At 38.7% G+C, this 24,270-nt stretch overlaps 2 protein-coding genes across 6 annotated transcripts in view; one reads left to right on the top strand and one right to left on the bottom strand.

Moving 5' to 3' along the window:
- hps3 (HPS3 biogenesis of lysosomal organelles complex 2 subunit 1) overlaps positions 1-8,693 on the bottom strand; it is a 29,652-nt gene extending 20,959 nt beyond the window's left edge. For 4 of the 5 annotated variants that reach the window (XM_061779557.1, XM_061779556.1, XM_061779555.1 and 1 more), the window contains exons 1-7: positions 8,571-8,693; positions 8,027-8,188; positions 7,888-7,959; positions 5,011-5,104; positions 4,801-4,874; positions 1,259-1,471; positions 224-275 (exon numbers count right to left, since the gene is read on the bottom strand). In XM_061779557.1, the coding sequence (XP_061635541.1) occupies positions 224-275; positions 1,259-1,471; positions 4,801-4,874; positions 5,011-5,104; positions 7,888-7,959; positions 8,027-8,077 (556 nt within the window). In that variant the 5' untranslated portion in view covers positions 8,078-8,188; positions 8,571-8,693. The remainder of the gene's footprint in view (positions 1-223; positions 276-1,258; positions 1,472-4,800; positions 4,875-5,010; positions 5,105-7,887; positions 7,960-8,026; positions 8,189-8,570) is intronic. The other variant, XM_061779554.1, reaches the window with a different exon arrangement.
- A 3,279-nt stretch (positions 8,694-11,972) lies between these two features.
- Positions 11,973-24,270, top strand: part of bcar3 (BCAR3 adaptor protein, NSP family member) — a 97,118-nt gene continuing 84,820 nt past the window's right edge. Inside the window, exons 1-3 of the mRNA XM_061779697.1 lie at positions 11,973-12,051; positions 16,245-16,393; positions 20,693-20,807. Of these exons, the coding sequence (XP_061635681.1) occupies positions 16,304-16,393; positions 20,693-20,807 (205 nt within the window). The 5' untranslated portion in view covers positions 11,973-12,051; positions 16,245-16,303. The remainder of the gene's footprint in view (positions 12,052-16,244; positions 16,394-20,692; positions 20,808-24,270) is intronic.

Genomic DNA, 24,270 nt, shown 5'->3' on the forward strand with positions numbered 1-24,270 from the left:
GTCTTTGTATTCAATTAAATATAGGTTGAACATGATTTCCAAATCATTGTATTCTGTTTTTATTTATGTTTAACACAACGTCCCAACTTCATTGGCATTGGGGTTGTAGACTATCAAACAATTAATTGTGTCATGGTTGGGGAATAAAAGCTTTCAAAACCTTTATAATGAATGCTAACCATTACTGTGAATCCAAAACCATTTTTACACATATGAGCATTACCTGGACTCTGACTGGAGCTCTGCTGGGTTTTTGAAGGGTGTTGTATGTTCTGCTGGGTTTGAAAATCAAAAACCAAACATTTAAAACAAAGGCAAAGTTACGAATAAAGTACCACATTTGATATTCAATTATGAATCAATTTCATGAGAAAATAAGTCCTGAAAAAGTTTTTTTTCATGGTGGGTGACTCTCTATATACACCATTTATCTTTCAGCAAATCATTATTGTGTTGTGGCTAAATTGTATTTTGAAGGTTTATGTAGATAACAACAAGAGAGGAAAAGCTCATGGTGTGGCCACCATCATCCCCAGACCTCAACAATTTTTAGAAGTTATGGAGCACCCTTAGATGGAAGTTTTATGAGGGTAGATGGCAGTATGTAACTTAAAACAACTCTGGGAGTAAATTCCTGCATCCTCAATTGAGATACAGGCAGAAACTATCCATGGACTTAAAATTCAAGCAGATGAGATTGTTGCTAAAATGATAGCGAAGAGCCTCATAGGTTAACACGTAACTTGATCAGTTTTTTCTTGTGTGTGTGTGTGTGTGGGGGGGGGGGGGTCGAAATGGCATTTTCTTTATATTATATATATATATAATATATATATTTATATAATATATATATTATATATATATATATATAATATATATAATATATAATAATATTATATATATATATACATATATATATATATATATATATATATATATAAAATATATATATTATATATATAACATCTATGACAGAAATACAACAATTTTTTTAAAAGGTTCATCATAACCCATGTTTTTTATTTTTAATACTAGTGTACATAATTTGGAAAACTATTTTTAATAATTTAGCAAAAGAATTGTGGTGGTTTTGGTCAATAACCCTGACAATATAAGCCAATATAATTGTTGATGAAACGTTTCATTCACAGTCAATCGCACTGACTATTTAGGAAAATAGGCAGCATACACACAGCATACATCTTATAATGTAGAACACAGTGTAAAGGAATGAGCACTGGAGCAGCTTTGTACATACCACGTTTTGATGGTTCTGTCTTCTCAAAGTAAACAGAACCAGAGTCTTGTCACACCCGACCAGGAGGTCACCTGTAACTGAACAACACGCAACAGCAACAGGATGGTCCGATAAAGGAATCTCAATGATCTCCATCTGTACTCCGCCCCGTTGAGACGCCCCTCGAAGCAGGTGGCCCAACAAGCGTACACCAACACGAGCCTTTTCCTCAGCCTGTAGAAGTAACACAGAATAAACACCTGCAGCAAAACAAAAATATAGTACATTGTGTATACAAATGATAACTTTGGAGCCATTTTCTACCTTCAGCCTAATGGCTAGTTCGATTTCTTAAAGCCAAACAGATGATTAGTTCTTTAAGTTTCTCTGCATTACATTCGGAAATAATTTCACTATTAAACATAGCTGGAATGTCTTAGCACATGGTTGCTTAACAGATACATTACTTAGGATGAAATCATTTTTGCCAACTGAAACATTTTAGTCACTGTAGTAAATATCCAAGAGTAGAGATATATGCTTGTACATGGTTGACTGCTTGGTTACAGTGGATATAAAAAGTCCCCTCCAAAAGTATTGAAATGGCAAGGTCAATTCCTTTGTTTTTGTTGCATACTTCAGACATTTGGGTTTCAGATCAAAAGATGAAAATGAGACAAAAGTTCTGAATTCCACTTTTATTTTATGGTATTTACATCTAGATGTGTTAAACAACTCAGGACAGAGCACCTTTTGTTTGAAGCCACCCACTTTTGAAGTGAGAAAAAGTATTGGAACACACTGATGGGTGTTTCTAGTGGCTCAGGTACTGCCCTTTAGATTGATTGCTTAAACATTAGTGCTTGTTTTTGACTTTGGGTTTCACCTGTGAAAACTGCATTTGTTGTTAGGCAAACATGAAGACGAGAGAGCTGTCTATCGGAGAAAAGCAAACAATTTTGAAGCTGAGAGGAGAGAACATCGATCAGTGCTATTGCAAAAACACTGGGCATAGTCAATACAACAATTTGGAATGTCCTGAAAAAGAAAGAAATTACTGGTGTACTGAGCAACAGTCATCGAACAGGTCGGACGAGGGTATCAACAGCAGTTGATGACAGAAAAATTCTGAGAGTTGTGGAGAAAGACCTAAAGACAACAGTCAGTGACATCACTGCCAACTTCCACAGGGCAGGGGTGAAGGTATCACAATCCACTGCTCGAAGATGACTTCGAGAGAAGAAATATACAGGCCATAGCACAAGATGCAAACCACTCATCAGCAAAAAGAATCAGAAGGCCAGATTGGATTTTGCAAAGAAGCACAGAGATGAGCATCGGCGATGACACGTTAGGGATAATCGAACGTCACCCTAACCTTAGCCTGCTAGATATTAACAATTCCAAGCTTTCTGGGAAAAGGGGCAAAAAAAAATTATTCACAGGATATTTTTTTTTACCCTTTCATTGTCAAAATAAGCAAAAACGTCCAGGCAGACATTTTGAGGCTTAGGTGTTAAAGGTTAATATCACTTATTTTTTAGTCTTTATTTTTATTTATTGTATGAATGTTGTTCTGTTATGTACTGTACAGTTCCGGCTGCCTGCATAATTTCTCCGGCCTCTTGGCTTTTGAAAAAGAGACTTTATCAATCAATACGTACAGAGCCTCCCTGGTTGAATAAAGGATAAAATAAAAAATAAGGTCTGTCCTCGAGCTGCTGGACTGTGAGACCTTCACCTGTAAATCCAATGACTCTTAAAATGGGTTCGCTGAAGTTAACTACTCCCTGAATAGTTAATAGAGAAACAAAAAAGAAAAATAATAATAACAACAGCAATACTGATTGAAAATCAAAAATATATATATAAAATGAATAATAACTATGGGCGGGCCTTATTTTTCATAATTTCAGAAGTATTAAATAGACATGCAAACACCAAAGGTATGAAAAAGGTGACCAAAAAAAACAAACAAAAAAAAACCCCTGGGCCCCCTTTAGAGAATTTATTTGATTTTAACATAAATTAAGCAATCAGGAAGTACAATAAGGCAAAATAAATGTTCTTCACGCAGAAAATTATTATTATTTTTTTTTACACCGCTCAAGTACATGTTCGTGTACAAATATAAGATAATTAAATTTGCCTCATTTCTTAGCTTTTTTTGTTTTGGCCTCCAACGTGAGCCAGGCCTATCTCCACCTGCACCTGATGCCTGCTTTAAGCTATGCCACATGAATTGTATCCTCCTCTTTAAGCACTCTCATTCTGGAAAAGAATTGACTAAAATCATTGTCTGTTTCACTTCATTTTTCACTATTACCAACTTCAAAGTTTAATCCAAAATGCATCTCCCATGAAAATATTAAGTACAATTTCTTCAGTTTTTATCAGACTTTACACCGATCTGATCGGCCTGATCGGTATCTGCCGATAATTAGCATTTTATGCTGATCGGCCGATCGGCTTTCATGTCATAACTCGTCGATCCGATCAATAACATCATCGATCGGCTCCACAAAAGACATTTACTCAGCGTCGCATATGAATCCAAAAGCTAGTATATTTTTAGCCTTGTTCCATGTCTTGTGGCGAAGTATGATAACTATCTGGCAGCCAATAAAGTTTTTTTCAATCTTGTCAGTGAAAAAAAACGTCAGTGTGGGACAGCGTGTGGGGGCGGAATAAAAAAAAGCCAAACGGGCGCAAACTCTGAATAACACCCGTCCATATAGGCGGGACAGTGAGAAAGTTCGAGTAAGCATGTCATTAAAATTATTTATGAAAGTAATTTAATTGCAATAAAGTAAGTTAGCACCCATTATTTATTATGTTGATATTGTAATGTTGATTTGACCTAAACTTATGTCAGTGGCCAATCGTTGAATGCCCCCTAGAGGTCATTGATGTTTTAGCTGACCACGTTTCTTTTTTCCCTATCCTTTCCCGATCCACTGGTCATGTATTCTTTCGGCACTTGGAAAGCCCCCCCCCCCAAAAAAAAACTCTTGCCACCGCCTGAACCATTTGTACAGCCAAATGCCACACAATAAACCATTGTGACATCTTTAAAGGACGGACGGGAACAACAGCATGGAACAATAGCACACAACGCCGAATGAACAGGACGTTTGGTTTGTGTGATGTCACAACGCCGGAAAGAGACGAAGACCGGAAGGCGCGGGATGCAAAAAGCAGAAGGCGCATTCTGCATCATATTTATCGATTTAACTGCTGTATATCTGCTATATAATCACTTCGAAATGGCAGTGGTGGTTTGTAAATGGGTTCTAGAGTTATCAAGGAAAATATTTGTCCTCTGACCTTTAAAGGTGGCAGACTATGTGAGTGGATAGACAATCTCAGTGTGGCAGCACCAAATTGTGACAACACAATTTTAAAAAATGAAGAACAGCTCACTCATAGACATGCTTAGAAATAGGCAGCAAACAAAATAGTTACTTGGTTGTTTAATTTCAAACTGGCTTGTTGGGCAGGCACTCCAGTGACCCAACTATTTGTATAGAAGCAATTAAAAAGTTCATTTTTCATAAAGTCACCTGGTAACGCCAGTTGGTATAGGCTCTCAGGTAGGTGGCACTGTTCTTTTCCTCAACGATGACCAGGTAGTCTCCTACATGTGATTGGGACAAGAAAAGAACCCAGGAAGTTAAATGTTTTCTACCTTGCTCCCAAACATTTACATTATTAACCAAATGATCCTGTACATGTGAGATATCAACAGTGGAGGGAGAAAGAATATTTTATACCGATGTCACTGTGCACGATGCTCCTCACAGTGCCCATGGTAGCGAAGCGACAGATAAGAGGGCAGCCTTCCTGCTCCAGATTGTAGGCTTCCACCTGAATTCAACACAACACATTCACTGTCCTGTCTCCCACCAAAACATATTCTGACTCAGCACTAGCATGAACTCTAGGATGCTCTTGGAGGATGTGCATTTTAAATTGTAAGACGTGTGTGATACATCATATTGTTTTCATCCAATGAAAAGCACATACTGTAATTTCTTGTGGATAATGCGCATTTTTCTCCTCAAAAAATTGCCAAGTCAATAGCGTGCATTATACATAGGTATAGAGGAAAATATAAAATGTGAAAGTTTTTTTTCAAGTGTATGCCGCCATCCAGAGGTTATGAAAAAGCTGTACACTTTCATTCCAATATGCCACTGCCACCTAGAGTTTATGAAAAAGTTCATAAACTACACTTTCATTCCAATATGACATGGGTACATATGACTGCATATACAGTTGGTCAAAAAAGTATTTAGTTGGCCACCAATTGCGGCTGTGTTCTCCCACTTAAAAAGATGAGCAAGGCCTTTAATTTTCATCATAGGAATACCTCACCTATGAGAGACAAAATGAGAAAGGAAAAAAAAAAATCTATTATTGGAAAGCTTTTATTTTGAAGGTGGCTTTCGCCGTGAGTTGGCGACTTATTACCGTAATGCCTAGTATGAACAAAATTAGGGGCAGCTGGCTTGAATGCTACTTTATGAGTGGAGGCTGGCTTGACCGCAGTTTGTTTCTGCGGAAACTCAGCTTCGTCTTCTTGACTTGGCGAAGCTCGTTTTCCTGCTTCCTCCACTTGTGAACCATGGATTCGTTGATCTTGAATTCTCTTGCGGCTGCTCGATTCCCATGTTCCTCCGCACAACTAATAGCTTGCAGTTTAAACTGCGCTTCGTAAGCGCGTTTCTTCGTCGGTACCATTTTCGGAGGTCCTTAGCCAAACCGATGCGCATACCGGAACTATATGCCTACTGGGGGGGTGTCTTTAGCGTCCTCTGTCACGCTCACCCTTCCCCCTTTACGTCCGCATGCTGTCCTCAGTCACGTCCGCCTCCCTCTATATAAGCAGCGTGTAGGCAGGAAGTGTCACACAACAACATTTACAGATTTTGGAACTCGGTGCGCCCCGTCCATTTTGGAAAAAAGGTAAGACTTTTAAGTGCACCTTATGGTCGTGAAAATACGGTAATTAGTCTTTTTTTTTTGGAGGGGTGCACAGTGCAAACATGGCAACCAGCGACGCTATGACTCAGAATGCAGGGGGCGTTTCATGAAGAAAGTATGGAGCAGGGAGAGCCTAAAATAATTTCATTGGATTCATGGATTGATTTTTGATAAAATCTGACTTCGTATTCAGAGATATTGTCTGACAGAAACTACGTCGTCTAACATCATTCGTCACCATGAAACTCCAGCCGCATGCAGGTTAGCTATGCTTACATCTAACTGCACAATTAGCTCACCGATAGCTGGTCAAACATTAACAAAGCCTGATTTTGGTTATACACTGATTTGATAAGACATTGACATGATAGACAACGCGGAAACTGAAACTGGAAACTATGCCATTTATTAAAAAAAAAAAAAAAAAAGACTGTGACCGTGTTAGCATAGACACTCAATGGCTCTCATTTAGCTAGTCACAAAAATATATTTGGGGAAACAGAGACACCAAAAATAAAATGATATATATATGTTTTTAATATGATTTAAATGTTTACTCCCATATAGCTACAAAATATTTCAAAATGTATCATCACAGTAAGTTACTGCTTCAGTAGCAAATGTTAGAAGAAAAACAACATACTGTATGTATATTGTATCTAAATTTCATTTCATACTCTTTGTTGTTCATTTTTATTCTATGGGTATAAATATTTGTTTTTGTGTTATGATCAGTGAAAAAAAAAAAATCTATCATCACTCCAAAATATGTTGAGCAGTTTTGGGACTGACTTGACTTACATCTTGCTTAAATGAAGTAATGACTTGACATGCTTTAAATTTAGTCGGGACTGATTTGCTTACTTTTTGCCCGAGTAACTTGCGACTTGCTTCAAACTTGAAGCTTGCAACACTCATATTGTGACTTGCTCCTACCTCTGCAAATGGCTCCCCTGCCTCCAGCTATTTATCACTGTGTACTTGCTTGATAACTTGCTTCTGAGCAATTAGCCTCAACCAATTTTATATTTCTGTATTGCGCCATGGAGGTGTCTTAACTATTATAGATCATTTGTGGAGACTAAACGTACTCAGTTGATGTCTTCATTGGCCTAATCTACGCTACAAACATGCATTACATACAGACAACATCTCGAACAGGGTGACACATTGGCTAGGGACGGACCTTGCATGGAACATAGTGAAAGCAGTCATCATCAAATGGAGAAATGTGGCACAACAGTGATAGTGACAAACTGGACCTGCCTCCAAAATGGATGAAAATAAGATAACAAAACTAACTGGTCAGGTAGGCTGCCAAGAGGTTGACAGAAGGAAATGCAGGACGAGCTGGCAAAGAAGAAGAAGACTGGCAGCCTTCGTGTGTGGCGTTTGCATGTTCTCCCTGTGCTTGCCTTTGTTTTCTCCGGGTACTCTGGTTTACTCCAAAATTCCAAAAACATGCATGTTAAGTTAATTAAAGACTAAATTGCACTTAGGTGTGACTGTGAATGGTTGTTTGTCTATATGTGGCCGGCGACCAGTCCAGTGTGTATGCCACCCTCTCACCCAAATTAAGCTGGGATAGGCTCCGGCACACCTGGGTGCGACCCTAATGAGGATAAGCAGTGTAGAAAATGGATGGATAATAACAAATATATAACCTTGCATCCTCCAGTGGTGACCACAAACAAGGCGCCGCCTCCACAGCAGACCAACACAGGCTCCTGCTCCACCTGGTCACAGAGAAACCAATAAACGACATTTAGGTTGGCTGTGTAGACATAGGAGAGCTCCACTGACCTGTACTATCTGCTGTGAGGCGTAAGGGTGGCAATTGTATACGTGCACCATGTTTTATCCACCGTTGTGAGAGCTGATTCAATGAATCGAGTTGGAGTGACAAGGTTTACAGACCGTTGACTGTATTCTACTTTCGCTCTCATCTGCACGGTACGGAGCCCCCTGTAATGTAAGGACATATAATTAGGAAGTTGTAAGCATTCATTCCGCTACTGTAACGGTATTCCGCCCCAAAACTATCATTCCAATACAAGATTATAAAGAACGAAAACAAAACAAAAACCCCTGTAAATCAAGAACCACGATGCCTAATAGTCGGTTTGTCATAAATGATTATGTGCACTCAGTCCACCAAAAGCACAAAACAGGCAAGTGTGTGTGTCACGTTCCTCTAATCGATATCACATGCTGAAGAGGTCTTGTGAGCTGAAACAATTGACTTCGGCAGATGTTTCACCTTCTCTCCACTCGCACTCGACTTACAGAGTAGCGCATTTGCACACACGCACACAAACGAAAGAAACACAAAACATATATACGCTACCTGTAGAGTTGTTTAACGCTCTGCTTATCGTCTCTTCGTGTTCTAAAGCTGCAGTTGAGACTTGAGACCTTTCACGCCGCAAAGCAGGAAGTCGACGTCAACCACAACAACGGCGGACACGCCCCCTGCTCTCATTGGAGCATTATCCCGTGCATTTGATTGGCTGTTAAAAGTCTTTTGCGTTTTAGTTCAGACGAATCCATTTTTTATCTATTACTGACTTCTCTTTCTACCGCCATAGAGTTATTTGAAAACAAGAGCCTTTAAATCTCAAATTTATAACTGTGTGCATCTCAAGCCTGGAGCTCTTTGTTGAGTTCACGTTAATTGTCACTTTAAAATGAGCCTTAATTGAGTTACAGTACTCAGACAATGTTGTCCATCCATCTATACTTGCTAAGAATCTTACTATAACGCCAAACGTATCATATGTGATACATGAGTTTTTGAGATTGTCGCATTGCTCATGAAAAAAAAACAAAAAACGATGTCGGTACATGCAGTGCACGGATAATCCACCAGGGCGCAGTAATTTGCTCACTCGAGGGGTTTCCAGTGATACTACAAGATCGCCATTACCAAGGAATGAGTCACAGGTGGTTTTTGAAGAACTTTGTTAATTCTGAAAAAGTTAAGGTAAGAAAAAAAAAATTTTTGTGAAAAAATGAATAGGAACAGTTACTGGGTTGATGCAATGTGAGATTTCATCATATTTCATATGTTTTAGTAAAACCGTGTTGAAAATGACATCAAATTTGAAACAGCAGGTATATAAGGTCATATAGCTCTAAATCAGTCAATTGTCATTTTATTGTATTTCATACATTATCATAACATCAAGCAATATACCGTTTTTTTCAAGTAAACTAATGAAATGTTTAAATTACATAATTTGGTACATTTTGAGCAAAAAAAATAGGTATGCAACTTGCTGTATCATGATGATTGATGACTAGTAGGGTGTTGCAATTGTACAATTGCTAGTAACTTTCTTTTGCTAACTGATTTTCACTAAAAACTGACCAATTCAATGGGGAAAAAAATACACAATAATCTTTTTTTTTTGTGTGTGCATGTGTTTTTAGATGGCAAATAAAAAATACAGTGTCGAAGATGCTATGAACAGGATTATGGAACAGGGAATTCAAGTGGGCGGCACGGTGGACGACTGGTTAGAGCGTCAGCTTCACAGTTCTGAGGACCTGGGTTCAATCCCCGGCCCCGCCTGTGTGGAGTTTGCATGTTCTGTGGGTTTTCTCCGGGCACTCCGGTTTCCTCCCACATCCCAAAAACGTGTGGTAGGTTGATTGAAGACTCTAAATTGCCCGTAGATTTAAATGGTTGTTTGTTTATGTGTGCCCTGCGATTGGCTGGCAACCAGTTCAGGGTGTACCCCGCCTCATGCCCGAATATGGCTGGGATAGGCTCGAGCACAGCGGCACGGTGGCCGACTGGTTAGAGCGTCAGCCTCACAGTTCTGAGGTGCAGGGTTCAATCCCCGTCCCCGCCTGTGTGGAGTTTGCATGTTCTCCCCGTGCCTGCGTGGGTTTTCTCCGGGCACTCCGGTTTCCTCCCACATCCCAAAATATTGTCTTTGTAGTGTATTCAATTAAATATAGGTTGAACATGATTTGCAAATCATTATATTCTGTTTTTATTTGTTTAACCCAACGTCCCAATTTCATTGGAATTGGGGTTGTACCATTTTGTTGGATTTGTTTGTGTTTTGTTATGTTTTTGTTTGTTCAAGAAAAAATAATCTTTGAGCATTGTTACCCAATGTATCGAATGTGATACAAATTGAAACTCATATATGGAAATTGATATTTGAAAAAAAATGTGTTCATTTGTTCAGAAGGACCAATAAAGGCTCCAGTTTCAAAGAATTGGGATTTTTTTTATCAATTATTTATTGGCTTGGGCTTTACAGGGTAAGATGCTACTGTCGATCTTATAGACTTCATTCTTCGAGATTTTATGAATTCTTTTAGGAGTGGGACTCAGTGGTGGGGCTTTGTAATTAATTAATCTCGATTAATTGCATTTTAATCGTATAATATTTGTCCTAAAAGGCAACATGGTTTAATTTAAATGGATTTTAGTGGGCTGCGATTGGCTGGCAACCAGTTCAGGTTGTACCCCACCTCTCGCCTGAAGATAGCTGGGATAGGCTCCAGCACGCCCGCGACCCTCGTGAGGATAAGCGGCACGGAAAATGGATGGATGGATGGATTTTAGTGGACGACTGAATCAAATAATATACACAGACAGGAACATTGTTAAATATAGAAAAATACATTTAATTGCATTTCAATACAAAACAGTAGAACAACTAATAGAAACTAGCCCTAGCCAAAATTAAACAGGCCTAAAGTTAAAGTGCCATTTTAGGACAGAATTCATGGTTCCATCAGTGACAGCAAGTTGTCCAGGTCCTGAAGGAATAGGGCAGTACGAGACCATCACACTACCACCACCATGATTGACTCCTGGTATGATGTTGTTTTACTGAGATGCTGTGTTAGATTTACGTCAGATGAAACGAGACACACACTTTCCAAAAAGTTCAACTGTCGTCTCATCAGTTCATAGAACAGTCTCCCAAAACTCTTGGGCATGATTCAGATGCTTTTTTCTTCTTTTCTTTTCTTTTACAAACATAAGACGAGCCTTGATGTTCTTTTTCATCAGCAGTGGTTTTCACTTTGGAACTCTGCTATAGATGCAATTATTGTTGAGTCATGAACACTGACCTTAACTGAGGCAAGGCAGGCATGCAGTTCTTTAGATGTTGTCCTGGGTTCCTTGTGACCTGGATGAGTCGCCGCTGTACTCTTGGGGTAATTTGTGTAAGTCCTCAATCAACCTACCACACATGTTTTTGGGATGTGGGAGGAAACCGGAATGCCTGGAGAAAATCCACCCAGGCACGGTGAGAACATGCAAACTCCACACAGGTGGGACCGGGATTTGAACTCCAGTCCCCAGAACTGTGAGGCAGATGTGCTAAACAGTCAGTCACCATGCCGGCCTGAAAATCAATTCAGCATTTTTTTATTTTTTGTGCTGACAGTTTTGGGAAATTGGGAAATGTTGCAAGGTGTTCAGATTGTTTTTATGTATGACACAAATATATACAGAATTTTTTGTAACCAATAACTAATCAATTTGAATAATACCATCATGGTCACATACATCAATTGTACTGCATAATTCTCCAATTCTCTAAAACACTCCACTCTCTGTAGTTATTTCTCTCTCTCTCTCTCTCTCTCTCTCTCTCTCTCTCTCTCTCTCTCTCTCTCTCTCTCTCTCTCTCTCTCTCTCTCTCTCTCACCCACTCATTCACACACTCTCGCTTTCTGTCTGTGTTTTGATGGCTTTTTAGACAGTTAAAGTGGATGACATGACAGCAGAGTGCAACTTGTGCAGGCTCACTGTTGGGACCAGTGTGTGCAGCAAGTGCTCGGCAATTAGCAAGGTAGGTGTGATTTTTGTTTATATTCATGTTTTTCTTAAATATTATTATTATATTATTATTATATGATATTACACTCTATACCAACTGTCTGATTTACTCTTTAAAATATGACATTGATGCCTAACTTAAATTAACAAAGATGTTGATTAAATGCCCTCAAAACAATGAACCAAATTTTGTTCTAAAGCACAGTATTTTTGCTGTTGTGCGGTTTGCATGAACATCCCATTGATAATACCAGAATGCAATAATGGAATTGTAGACCGTTGAAATAAGTCAGACATACAATATCTGACAACAATGCTCAGTCAAGTAAATTGGCCTGTACATCCTTTAATACTGTATTCCCCCCATACAAGTAATACTCAGAATCCTTAGGATAGCCCCCCAAAATAATAATAAATAATAATAATAATATTAAATACAGGACTTTGGCTGATTTTGAACCAAAACCATTTAATATTTTTATCATAGAAATAAAACAGCAACCCGAAGTAAGACCCACATATCAACTAGATCTGCTAATTTGCAGTTGTTATTCAAATGTAGCCTTAGGTGGAGTAATGTGGTCAAGCAAATAGTTATTGTCTCACCGCCAACAATATGTGGGGTAGAGAGCCAACGTGTGTATGACGCCCATGTGACTAATTTGAAATGAATGAATCAATTGATGCACACTGATTGATATATACCAAAAAGTTGGAGGGATAAGTTGGTATGAGAGCATAGGTAGAAAGCATATTAAATATTCAATTTCACAAGCTGCAACAGTGTACTTCAATATACTTTACAGTGTTACCTCAGCTAGGTAATGGTCGTACAATTCAGATATAGTTAGAGTGTAATCACTTTTGTTGTCAGCGGTTTAGACATGAATGGCTGTGTCTTGAGTTATTTTGAGGAGACCGTAAATTGACACTGAGCTGTACACAGGCAGGTGAGCTACATACGATGATAACTGGTCAACATTAGTTTTTCTAAATCGCTAAAGCACATTTCTTGAAACCTCCACCCATTTTATCAATACCTTAAACACAAATCCAAAAATTCAACCTACATTCACAAAACCCGCCTCTTCCTGCAAAGCCAAAAACTATTGCCTCAAAACAGCTCTCGAGTCAATTAAAATGAAAAACAACACTGAGCAGTCATTACACACAACAGAAAAAAGGAAAACATAATAATCAGATCATAAAGCTGCAGACATAATCTTTATTGTTCACAATAGCAATGCATTTTGCAAAACAAAACTAAAATCCTGTTTAGCACTTTTAGTAAAATAAATAAATACATAAATAAAAATAAAAAAATATCAAAAGTATTACGCCTGTATTGAAACACCTGATGAATGAACAACAGCCATCCTTAATTTCTATATTGTTTAATGATAATGCTTTTCTGAAATGCTTGACAGTTTCATTTGAATTCCATTAAAATAAAATTAAATGTTTCACCATGCCCTTCATCTTTTCTTTAAAGAATTGTACCCATCTTCCAAATTCTGCCCTGGGTAATCAAACATATGAGCACAACTGTGTGTTTTCTCATTTACTAATTGAAAGTAGGGCTGTGAATTTCAAAATAAGAGGAAGTAAATAAAAAGAAAGTATTACGTGTTCAAATAAAGTGCTTAACTTCAGAATAGTTATTTGAAAAAATGAACAAAATGCAGATAATACTGCATGTTTTGATCATATGGGCTGAAGAAAAATCATGCATTGTAAAAATGCATTATACATAGGTGAAGGGTTTTCCAGAATTTTGAGGTCAACTTTGGGGGTGTGTATTATACATGGGTACGCATTATACACAAGAAATTACGGTACTTACAGTATTACATTACTGTACTGCGTTTTATATTGCTATTTAACTGTATTTATGCGGATATTAGTATTAGGGCATTAGTAACTAATAATACATACAGTATCATATACATAGTATTTTCCCAAGAAAATCAAACTTAAAAGTTTTTTGGGACTTGGTCGAAAGCTGCAAGTAGATGAAGTGTTTTTTTGTTTTGTTTTTTTTAATAGCTGGGCATAGGTTACACAGGAAAAAGTCAATAGGTGAGTTTTTCAGCAAGTAATTCCCCCCTGAAAAAAAAACACAAAAAAACAACAAAACTAATTACAGCTTAATACATGCAGACAGCTTCAGACGCATTCTTAAGGCAAGCACCTCAGGGAGAACATTATATTCCACCTTCATACTGTAAATGGTTTATGGTCACATAACTGTAGTTTGAGCTGCTCATGAGCTTTCTTTTTTTTTTTTTGTCTTCGTGTCATGAACCCTAAAAAAAGTGTCTCTTTCAAATAGTTTGCTGGAAGTGGCTTGTTGCTGATGTTATTTTGCAGTTTAATTCTGTTGATTAGATTGTGTCAGTCTAATGTGATTAGTAAAACAGATGCCCTTGGTCTACAGAAGTCAGCCAATAAAGGCATTAGAGTGACTGAGTGAAGGGGAGATGGTTCTCCCATGCAGTCTTGGCTGCATTGGAGTTTGTTTTTCCCTCAAAGTCCATCCGTTATTTGCTTTATTATATGTTGTTAAATGGCCAAGTTTGTTTGGTTCACTCAGCAGGCGGGATCCAGATTCGTCTATTTATAGTATTCAATGAGAAATTGGATGCTGTGACAGCACTCTGGAGAGATGTGGTCATGGGAAACAGCAGAGGTCAGACTGACAGAGAAAAGTTAGTGGACTGAACAAAAAGAAGAAGAACCCTCTTGGGAGACAGCATTGGTTCACTTTTTTTTTTTTTTGGGTAAATTTGACTGCATCTTCAATGAGCACATTCCCTCATTGTTGCCTTGTTGTAATTCATGCTCTCAGTTCCTATTAGCACTGTTGAAAATGTGTTCAAGCATGTGCTTAGACTTGCAAAGAAGTCAGTTAGCAGTGTAAAAACCTATTGTATGAAGTAATATCATTCTGTTTGACCAGTTGGTAGCATCCCTAACTCTTTTTTCTTTTCAATCACTCTTTTTTTTGGTTGAAATTGTAGTGCCTTCCCCTTTGCAATACACACCGTCCACAGTTAAACCTCCACCTTTTCTCCACACCAAACTTTCTCACCGTCACCTCCTGAGGATTAAAGACAAGACTGACAAGCACTAGCTTGTTCATGCACTTAGAAATGATCTCTTATCTTACTTCCCATAATACTCCGATTGGGTTTATGAAGATGGAAGGGGATGAGGGCAATAGTGTGTAATGTTTTTTAGGCGAAGGCTTGAGTACAGCATTCATTTAGATAACCCTGACTTGAAGTCAGGCTTCTCAATCCTAGGTTATTGTAAGATGTTTGCTATAACAACATCAAGTTTGTATCCAAGCACAGAATCCTCCTTCAGATGCCTTACACAATGAGTGTGCTCCGGTGTTTATGTACGTTCGGTAAGCTGTTTACCAGTAAAAGGAAACAGAGGTCACTTATTCTCCTGGATAAACTCCAGCCCTCCGTTAGGTTAAACTGGAAACGGGGTCGGACACTGACAGGAGTCCCTTAAGTGCAAACAGGACTCCTTTTCTCTAATCTACACAATGGCCCTCATAGATTGGCTTGATGTGATTGAGCAAGGAGTCCTGGAGACTGGTTGGACACCGTCAAGTATGACACCCTTTGGTAACAGTCAATGACATCCCTGTATGTCCCTGTAAAATCACTTATTGTAATTGTGTGGGTGTTGGGTCACTGCACATGCTCAGTCTTTGTCTTTCCTCCTGATAATGTTCTCTGTTCCCTGTCCTTAGCAATGATGTGTCACCACAAACAGTCCTTCAAGCATGCAAAATAAAACACTACTTAAAAGCATGCATTAGCCCTTTTTGTTTCTGGTGACACACACAATACATTGTTATTGCATTACCCTGGTAAACCTCCAGTCTTTTCGAATTTAGAAACAATCTTTCCCCATGGAAGTAATAGGATTTGATCAATCCATTACAGGTTCAAACTCGCACTATGATAAAGCTTACAAGCATTAACTGAACTGGTAAGTTAGTGGTTCACAACTGTGTGTCGGATTCTCAGTAATACCATCAGTAATCCCCCTGGTCCACATTCATGTCACTGTAAGTCCCCCCCCCCCCCCCCCCCCCCCCCCCCCCCCATATACAATTATATATTTCCTTAGTCTCATGGTTGATTTTTAAACAATGATGGTTTGGATGATTTTCTGTTCCTTCAGGTTCCATCTGAAGAACTATAGTGTGTGCGCGTGTGTACACATGCCTGTGGTTTTGGACCATGAAGCACCAGTCTATCTCCCGATGGCTGAGTCAGCTGGGATTGCCACAATACTGCACTGCGCTTGAGCAAGAATATGATGGTGTTGAGGTACTATGACCTAAAGTGGGGTACACCCATAACAATCACCTGGCCAATTTCAAGGCCAAACAAAGTCAGCAAAGGCCTGATTCTGTAATTGGTCTAAAAATCATCCTGACAGATTTTCTTGTGGTGTGAAATGGGTTACAAATGATAATAACCTTACCTACCTGCTCGGAAAACCAGCAGTGCGACAAATATATAAAACTAAAATTCAATCTTTGTAATAAAAATCAGAATGTCTGAAGTCAACACAGTGGAAGTTCAACCCACAGACTCTGTGATTATCACATTGGACAGAATGATAGCCAGCCAGGAAGAAAATTGACTGAAGAAAACATTCCTCCAACATTCCAAAACATACATGGCAGGTTCATAGAACACTCTAAATGGTCCATAATTGATGATTGTTATGTGAATGGTCGTTTGTCTAACTGTGCCCTGTGATTGACTGGCGACCAGTCCAGGGTGTACCCCACATCTCGCCTATAGTAAGCTGGGATAGGCCTCAGCTCCCCCTTGGCCTTAATAAGCGCAAGCACTGTACAAAGTGGATGAATGGAAGGTAGGATAGATAGATGGATGGATGAATAATCCTGAATAGCTGTACATTTTCCCCCTGCTTTATAAAGGGGAATCATCATCATCTCATATGTTCAGGGTGATGATGGGGAGAAAAAAAAAGTGAATATCATATTATTCACTGGTCCATGAACTTCATCATACAGTACTGCAAGACAACTGTTAGAAGAAGTCCAAGGAGCATGGATTACAGGCAGATTTTATAATTTTCAGATATGATACTGTATGTAACGGGACACATGTCAGTGCGCTGTAATGATGAAGGGTTTCCACTGGAGCTAATCATTCTTTTTATCACACAAGTTGCAATGCCAACTTTGCTGTTTAACTCTAAATTTGGCCAATTACTGTAAAGCGGAGGGGATCTTACAGCAATTAAGATAATTGAAAATACCAGCGCTGGCATGCCTTTTAATTGTGGACTCTCTTTGTGAGTTTAAACAAGTTTTCTTAGGAATGAGGTGTAAGGTGTGAATGAGTGTAAGAACAATATTTTAACATTTTTTTTTAGGGTCACCTTGTACAAATGAGGAATTTTGTAACTAAAAGTGAAAAGCACAGCAGTAAAATCCAACTTTAGCCTGAACTGGACAGTAAATGGGCAATGGTGGAGGCTCTTTAACAACCATTAAGAAAGTCAAATTTAACCTTTAACCAGCGTTGGGTGAGGGTCCTGATTGATTAGCTTATAAAACCTGAGACCTATTTTTTGCCTCCTACTAAACGGTTACCCATAATGCATTTGTGTTATTAATGTAGGAGTAATGAGCAGAGCTAATCAAACAGATAGTGAGGGTATGAAGGACAGACAAAGGCAATGAAGTGATTCTGTGATGTTGTTAAAGCTGTTGTGTGATATTTTCTTCTGCAGCTTTATTAGATAATGTATATTAACAGGGGAGAAATTAAATAGAATGAACATCCATCCATCCATTTTCTGAGCCGCTTCTCATTCACTAGGGTCGCGAGCGCGCTGGAGCCTATCCCAGCTATCATCGGGCAGGAGGCGGGGTACACCCTGAACTGGTTGCCAGCCAATCGCAGTAGAGTAAACATGATAAACATATAATAACATCATTATGATCTTAGATATAAATACATCTGCAGTTACCTGCCGTTTTTGGTGTTCCCTAACAACACATTTCATGATTTAAATTACATTACATTCATTTGTGTGGTCCGATTATGTGATGTGGCCTCTGCTATTGTGCAGATATTTTCAATGGTTGTCAATTAAGGAATTTACAACATTATCCTCTAACCATAATGGATTCATATAGCACCAATGACCCTTTTCAGATATTATATCAACAATGTCCAACTCATTGGTTCTCAACCATCCAGAATTTGTATTGCATGACTTAGCTGGTAGACACTATCAACAATGGCGAGACATTAAGTAAACATGAGTATAAGGATCGTCAAAGCTCTTATATTGTCGATGTGGTGAAATAGTACGTATATGGTTTGGCATTCAGAATTTACAACTCCACTGCTTGATGAATTAACCTAAGAAGGTCAATAAACCTGTGCAGGTAATTGAAGAATCCTACTTCATAAATTATTGCATTTAGACAAGTGAAATGACTAAATTAATACCATTTCACACGTAAAAATCAGTATTGAAGGCCTCAAGTGGCCTGTGTTGCCCATACACAAGAGGATTAAAAAAAAAAGAAAAAAAAAATCCACCTCAATATCTGTTAAATCAACTGCAGGACAGGATTAAGAGTTCATATTGTAGTTCAGCTCTGTATGATCAACTAAAGAAAACATGTCAACTTTGTTATGGACAAAAATGGAGATGAGACAAGAGAGGGGGAGATACAAAAACACTTGGCTGTGTGCATGCGTAGTCTGAAAAGAGAAGTGTTTGTAATAACTAATGAAACAAAACAACAAGTCCTTGAGCTGTGCGGCTTTGAGCTGTGAAGGTCCTGTGATGATGCAGTGGGTAATTTATCTTTATGTACAGTTGTGTACTTCCAGTACTGTCCAAGGTTGAGTTGTAGTTTTCCCTCATTCATCTATTTCGGGGGTCCTATTAGTTAATACCACAGTGCAGGTTGAAGTGTGGTGGGGTGTGTTTGTTGATGTGCTAAACAATGCTGTAATGACAGGATCAGGATGAGGGGAGGAGATGGCACACTTTTGGATGACAGGAGGTCAGTGGTTTCAGCAGTTTACATTCTATGCTGGAGCCAACAACCTGTCTAGACAGACTTAAAAGTTTCTTATCTTCCACCAAACACTGTGTGCAGTTTAGGCCTCAAAATGTATTTTGTACACTCGACTTGGATTGTACCCAGATATAGTATAACATGTAGTTTTGGGGAACATAGTTTTATATGACACAAACAAAAGAATAAGCCATTCTTCATTGTGCCTAAGGTCAATAGCAGTTTGTATTTTAAATTTTTATTAATTTTTAATTTAAATGTTGAAGGAAGCCAATACTTTCCTATAAAATCCAATTATAAACATGGAAATTAAAGAATTGCATAATTTTGTAAATTGTGGCAGCACGGTGTAACATGGTTTGCACGTCTGCCTCACAGGGTCAAGGGTCCTAGTTACAAATCTCTGCTCGGATCGTTTTCTGTATCATTAGCTTGCATGTGTTTCAGGCACTCTGGTTTCCTTCCACATTAGTCATCGAAATTTGACCTGTATTTAATGTCGATTGTCCATGCCAGCCACAATTGGCTGGCATAGACTCCAGCTCATCTGTGACCCTGAACTGGATAAGTGGTAGGAAACAGATGGTAAATGATCCTTTTCAACAAAGGTAACATTGATGATTAGACAATATAGAAAAAAAAAGGATTCGGTTTGTTTTAAACAATCAACTACATGAGGAGCTCAGTTTAAAATGATATTCCATTCTGACGGCGGCGATGTGCAATTGTATACCATACCAATTTTATAACTTTGCACAATGAAAAATTTGTTCTCTGCACACAAAATAGTTTCCCTCTTTTATAAACTCGGGCTTCTATGCTACGAAAATATCTTCCCCTAGCTTTGCTAATGTTGTGAACAAAAAAAAAAAAAAAAAAGCTAAATTAGGTCATCTATTTTTTTCAGATTAAACAGAATTTTTGAACACCAAAAACTTGTGGTTTTTAGGCTAGCACAAGACACAACGCATTTGCCATGACTTATTCTTATAAGTGACCAAATCAAACAGTTCTCTTAAATAAGGACATTCATAGGGAACATCATGCTTCTAAAAATCTGTTGCATTATCGGTGATAATGCCCCCTGGTTCCCAAGATCTCAGTCAATGAAAATGTCAACCACAGCTGACTTTATATCTCCGTATTTACATCATTTTTACATTCTCATCCATCCATGTCATCCATGGAGGCTGAAAAAAAGCCCATGCCTATTTTGACATAGTAAAGAGTAGAAAATGCAGAAATCTGTTTTCAAATGTAGTGTAAAAGTAAAAGGTTGTCATGAAAATACATACTCAAGTAAAGTGCAGATACACGAGAAGCCCCTGTATAAGATGCCTCTGAATATTGTCATTCATCCAGGCCATTTAATTCTCAAGGCTTTGCTATCGATCGAAAGTGAACTGTTCTGCTTGTCCTGTATAAGGTGCCTCAAATGCTAAATATGAAGTCATTTATGTTTTTTGTTTACTTTTGGCTTGGAAAGCAGCAATGCAACAATTCTGGAAAGACTCACATGAGCTTTGTACCTTTTTGTGTTCTCGAGGACCTGCTGCACCTCTCAGAATGTGACCTCTTGGATATTGGTGTTCACAATCACCTCCATCGTTTGCACCTCCTCACCTCCCTACGCCTCCTCCAGGAGCAGGAGAGGAGAAAAGGTACTCCACAGAAAGACTTGCTTACACAAAATCACAAACACTGATGCACACGCCTGCACGCACGCACACATGCACCACCCCCCCACCCCCCACACCCCACACACACACACACACAGTGAGTAAACATTATCTTCCCTTATCCATCTCATCTGGGTGTTTGTTCTGTCTCCGAACATCCCCAAGCATCCATCTCTGTCTTTGTCCTTGTGTGCCCAGAAAGTGCAGAGAGCTTGACAGAGATGTATAGCATCAGTGTCATGTAAAGACATGCATATGCCTTGGGGATTGTGAGGGTTCTTGTCTATCAAAGGACAATACCACACACACACACACACACACACACACACACGCACACACACACACACGCACACACAGACACACACACACACACACAAATAAATACTCTGCCTGTAAAAGTGTAGAGGCCTGTTGTCCTGCTGGGTTTAACTGCCGGAGTGTGTATTCATGTGTGTGTTTCCCATGCATTGTTCTATGACAGACAGTTGTCTGGGTTTTTCACTAATGCATGAGATGTTTTTGTTTCCAATAAAGAAAATGTCCCTGTGATTTAGAACGGTAGCATGCCGGATACAATGATAACACTGCTCTTTTTAAAAATAATTATTTCAAAATCATTCATTAAAATGAACAAAGGATTTTTCTCTAGTGGCAATTGAATAATAATAATAAGAAGAAGAATAATAAGAATAATAATGTAGCTGTATAGGGTCCAGCACACCCTAGTGACCCAAGTGACTTGACCCTAGTGAGGATAAGCTGTAAATAAAATGGATGGATGGATGTATAAGATTCAGATTTTTTTTTTATATACTTGAGTAACATAACGCATAATGTGATGATGAATTCCGCAATGAGGTTTTCACATATTACCTATCTAAAAACATATATTTCTCAAATTCCTAGGATCACTATGTGACCGCTAATACCACGACCTGCACTTTGAGAACCGTTGCTGAGGTGAAACAGCCTCTACTTCAGTCACTCAGTCACCAGCTACCATGGTATTATCTGTCTGCCTGGCAGCCTGCCCACCCTATCATTAAACTCAGAGGACAGATTTGTGCAGCAGCAACACAGATTCAGAGACACACATGCATCTTAACTAAGTCGTCACTCTAAGACTTGATGATTTGCAGTTTAGACTTTCTTTTTGACACCAGGAGGGTTGCCTGTCCCCTCATTGTGAACAGATTTACAGTATGGCCCCTCAGGATAACACACACGCACACACACACACACACACACACACACACACACACACACACACACGTAAAGCATCCTGAGAAAATGTCAAGTCAACATTTAAGCCTGATAAGAGCATTCCAGCGAGAGCACCTTCAGAATTAAACACACACATCTATATTTATCCTCAAGGCTTAGTCAGTTCACCCTTGGACATAATTCAAGATTGAAGCGTCTAAAGCAAAGCAAAGCAAATTTATTTATGTCGCACATTTCATATACAATGTGCTTTACACGATTAAAAGCATTTAAAAACAAAAAACAGCTTATATAAACATTTAAAACAAAGAGAAGAAAAAAAACAATAAAAGAACAACAAACAGTGTACAGTGCAAGAAAAATAATTTAAAAGTGGAAATACTCCAAAAACCAAGAGAAAAAAGAAGAGCTTTTAACCTGGACTTAAAAACATTCACACTTGGGGCTGACGTCACTTCTGTTGGCAACTTATTCCATTTGTGTGCTTATTCCATAAATGCTGCTTCACCATGTTTGCTTTGGACTCTGTGCTCCACAATTTGATCTGAGTCTGTCAATCTCAGAGCCCTACTGGGTTTATATTCCATTAGCATGTATTTCCTGTATTCAGGACCTAAACCATTTAGTGATTTTTTTATAGACCAGTAGCAGTACTTTAAAATCTTCTCTAAAGCTGACGGGAAGTCAGTGTAAAGACTTTAGAATTGGTGTAATATGTTCTGACCGCTTTGTTCTGGTCTAAACCCGAGCTTCAGCATTCTGAATGAGCTCCAGCTGTTTAATGCTCTTTTTGGGGAGTCCAGTCAGAAGACCATTACAATAGTCAAGTCTACTTGAGATAAAAGCATGGATGAGCTTCTCCTGGTCTGCTTGACACATGCAAGCCTTCACTCTGGATATGTTCTTCAGATGGTAGAAGGCAGTTTTAGTAATTGATTTGATATGACTGTTGAAAGTCAGGTCGGAATCTATCAGAACACCAAGGTTTCGGACTTGTTTTTTGTTTTTTAAAGAGAGTGACTCCAGGTATTTAGTAACAGCAATCTTCTTGTCTTTATTTAACAATTATCTAAGTTTTGTTGTTGTTTAATTGAAGAAAATTTTGGCTCATGCAGTTATTTATCTGTTTTAGACAGTGACACAACACCTCAATTGAACTTTAGTCATCTGGATACACTGCTAGATATACAGTGGATACGGAAAGTATTCAGACACCCTTAAAATGTTCACTCTTTGTTATATTCCAGGCATTTGCTAAAATCATTTAAGTTTATTTTTTCCTCATTAATGGGACACACAGCACCCCATATTGACAGAAAAAAACTGAATTTTTGCAGATTTATTAAAACAGAAAAGTGTAATATCATATCACACAGCCATAAGTATTCAGCCCTTTTGCTGTGACACTCATATATTTAGCTGGGGTGCTGTCCATTTCTTCTGATCATCATTGAGATGGTTCTACACCCTCATTCGAGTCCAGCTGTGTTTGGTAATACTGATTGGACTTGATTAGGAAAGCCACACACCTTTCTATATAAGACCTTACAGCTCACAGTGCATGTCAGAGCAAATGAGAATCATGAGATAAAATGAACTGCCTGAAGAGCTCAGACACAGAATTGTGGCAAGGCACAGATCTGGCCAAGGTTTTAAAAAAGATTCTGCTGCACTTAAGGTTCCTAAGAGCACAGTGGTCTCCATAATCCTTAAATGGAAGCCGTTTGGGATGACCAGAACCCTTCCAAGAGCTGGCCGGCCGGCCAAACTGAGCAATCGGGGGAGAAGAGCCTTGCTGAGAGAGGTAAAGAAGAACCCAAAGATCACTGTGGCTGAGCTCCAGCGATGCAGTCGGGAGATGGGAGAAAGTTCTAGAAAGTCAACCATCACTTTATGGCCGAGTGGCCCGACTTAAACCTCTCCTCAGTACAAGACACATGAAAGCCCGCATGGAGTTTGCTAAAAAAAAACACCTGAAGGACTCCAAGATGCTGAGAAATAAGATTCTCTGGTCTGATGAGAACAAGATAGAACTTTTTGGCCTTTATTCTAATTCTACATATATATACGTGTGTGTGTGTGTGTGTGTGTGTGTGTGTGTGTGTGTGTGTGTGTGTGTGTGTGGATATATATACAGGGTGATTGAAAAGTCCTATTTTAAAATACTTAATTTATTTATTGATATGTTGTAATACTTTTCAAAAAATGTTGTGCAAGACCA

The sequence above is a fragment of the Phyllopteryx taeniolatus genome, chromosome 7 (assembly GCF_024500385.1).
Source record: "Phyllopteryx taeniolatus isolate TA_2022b chromosome 7, UOR_Ptae_1.2, whole genome shotgun sequence".
Classification (NCBI taxonomy): Eukaryota; Metazoa; Chordata; class Actinopteri; order Syngnathiformes; family Syngnathidae; genus Phyllopteryx; species Phyllopteryx taeniolatus.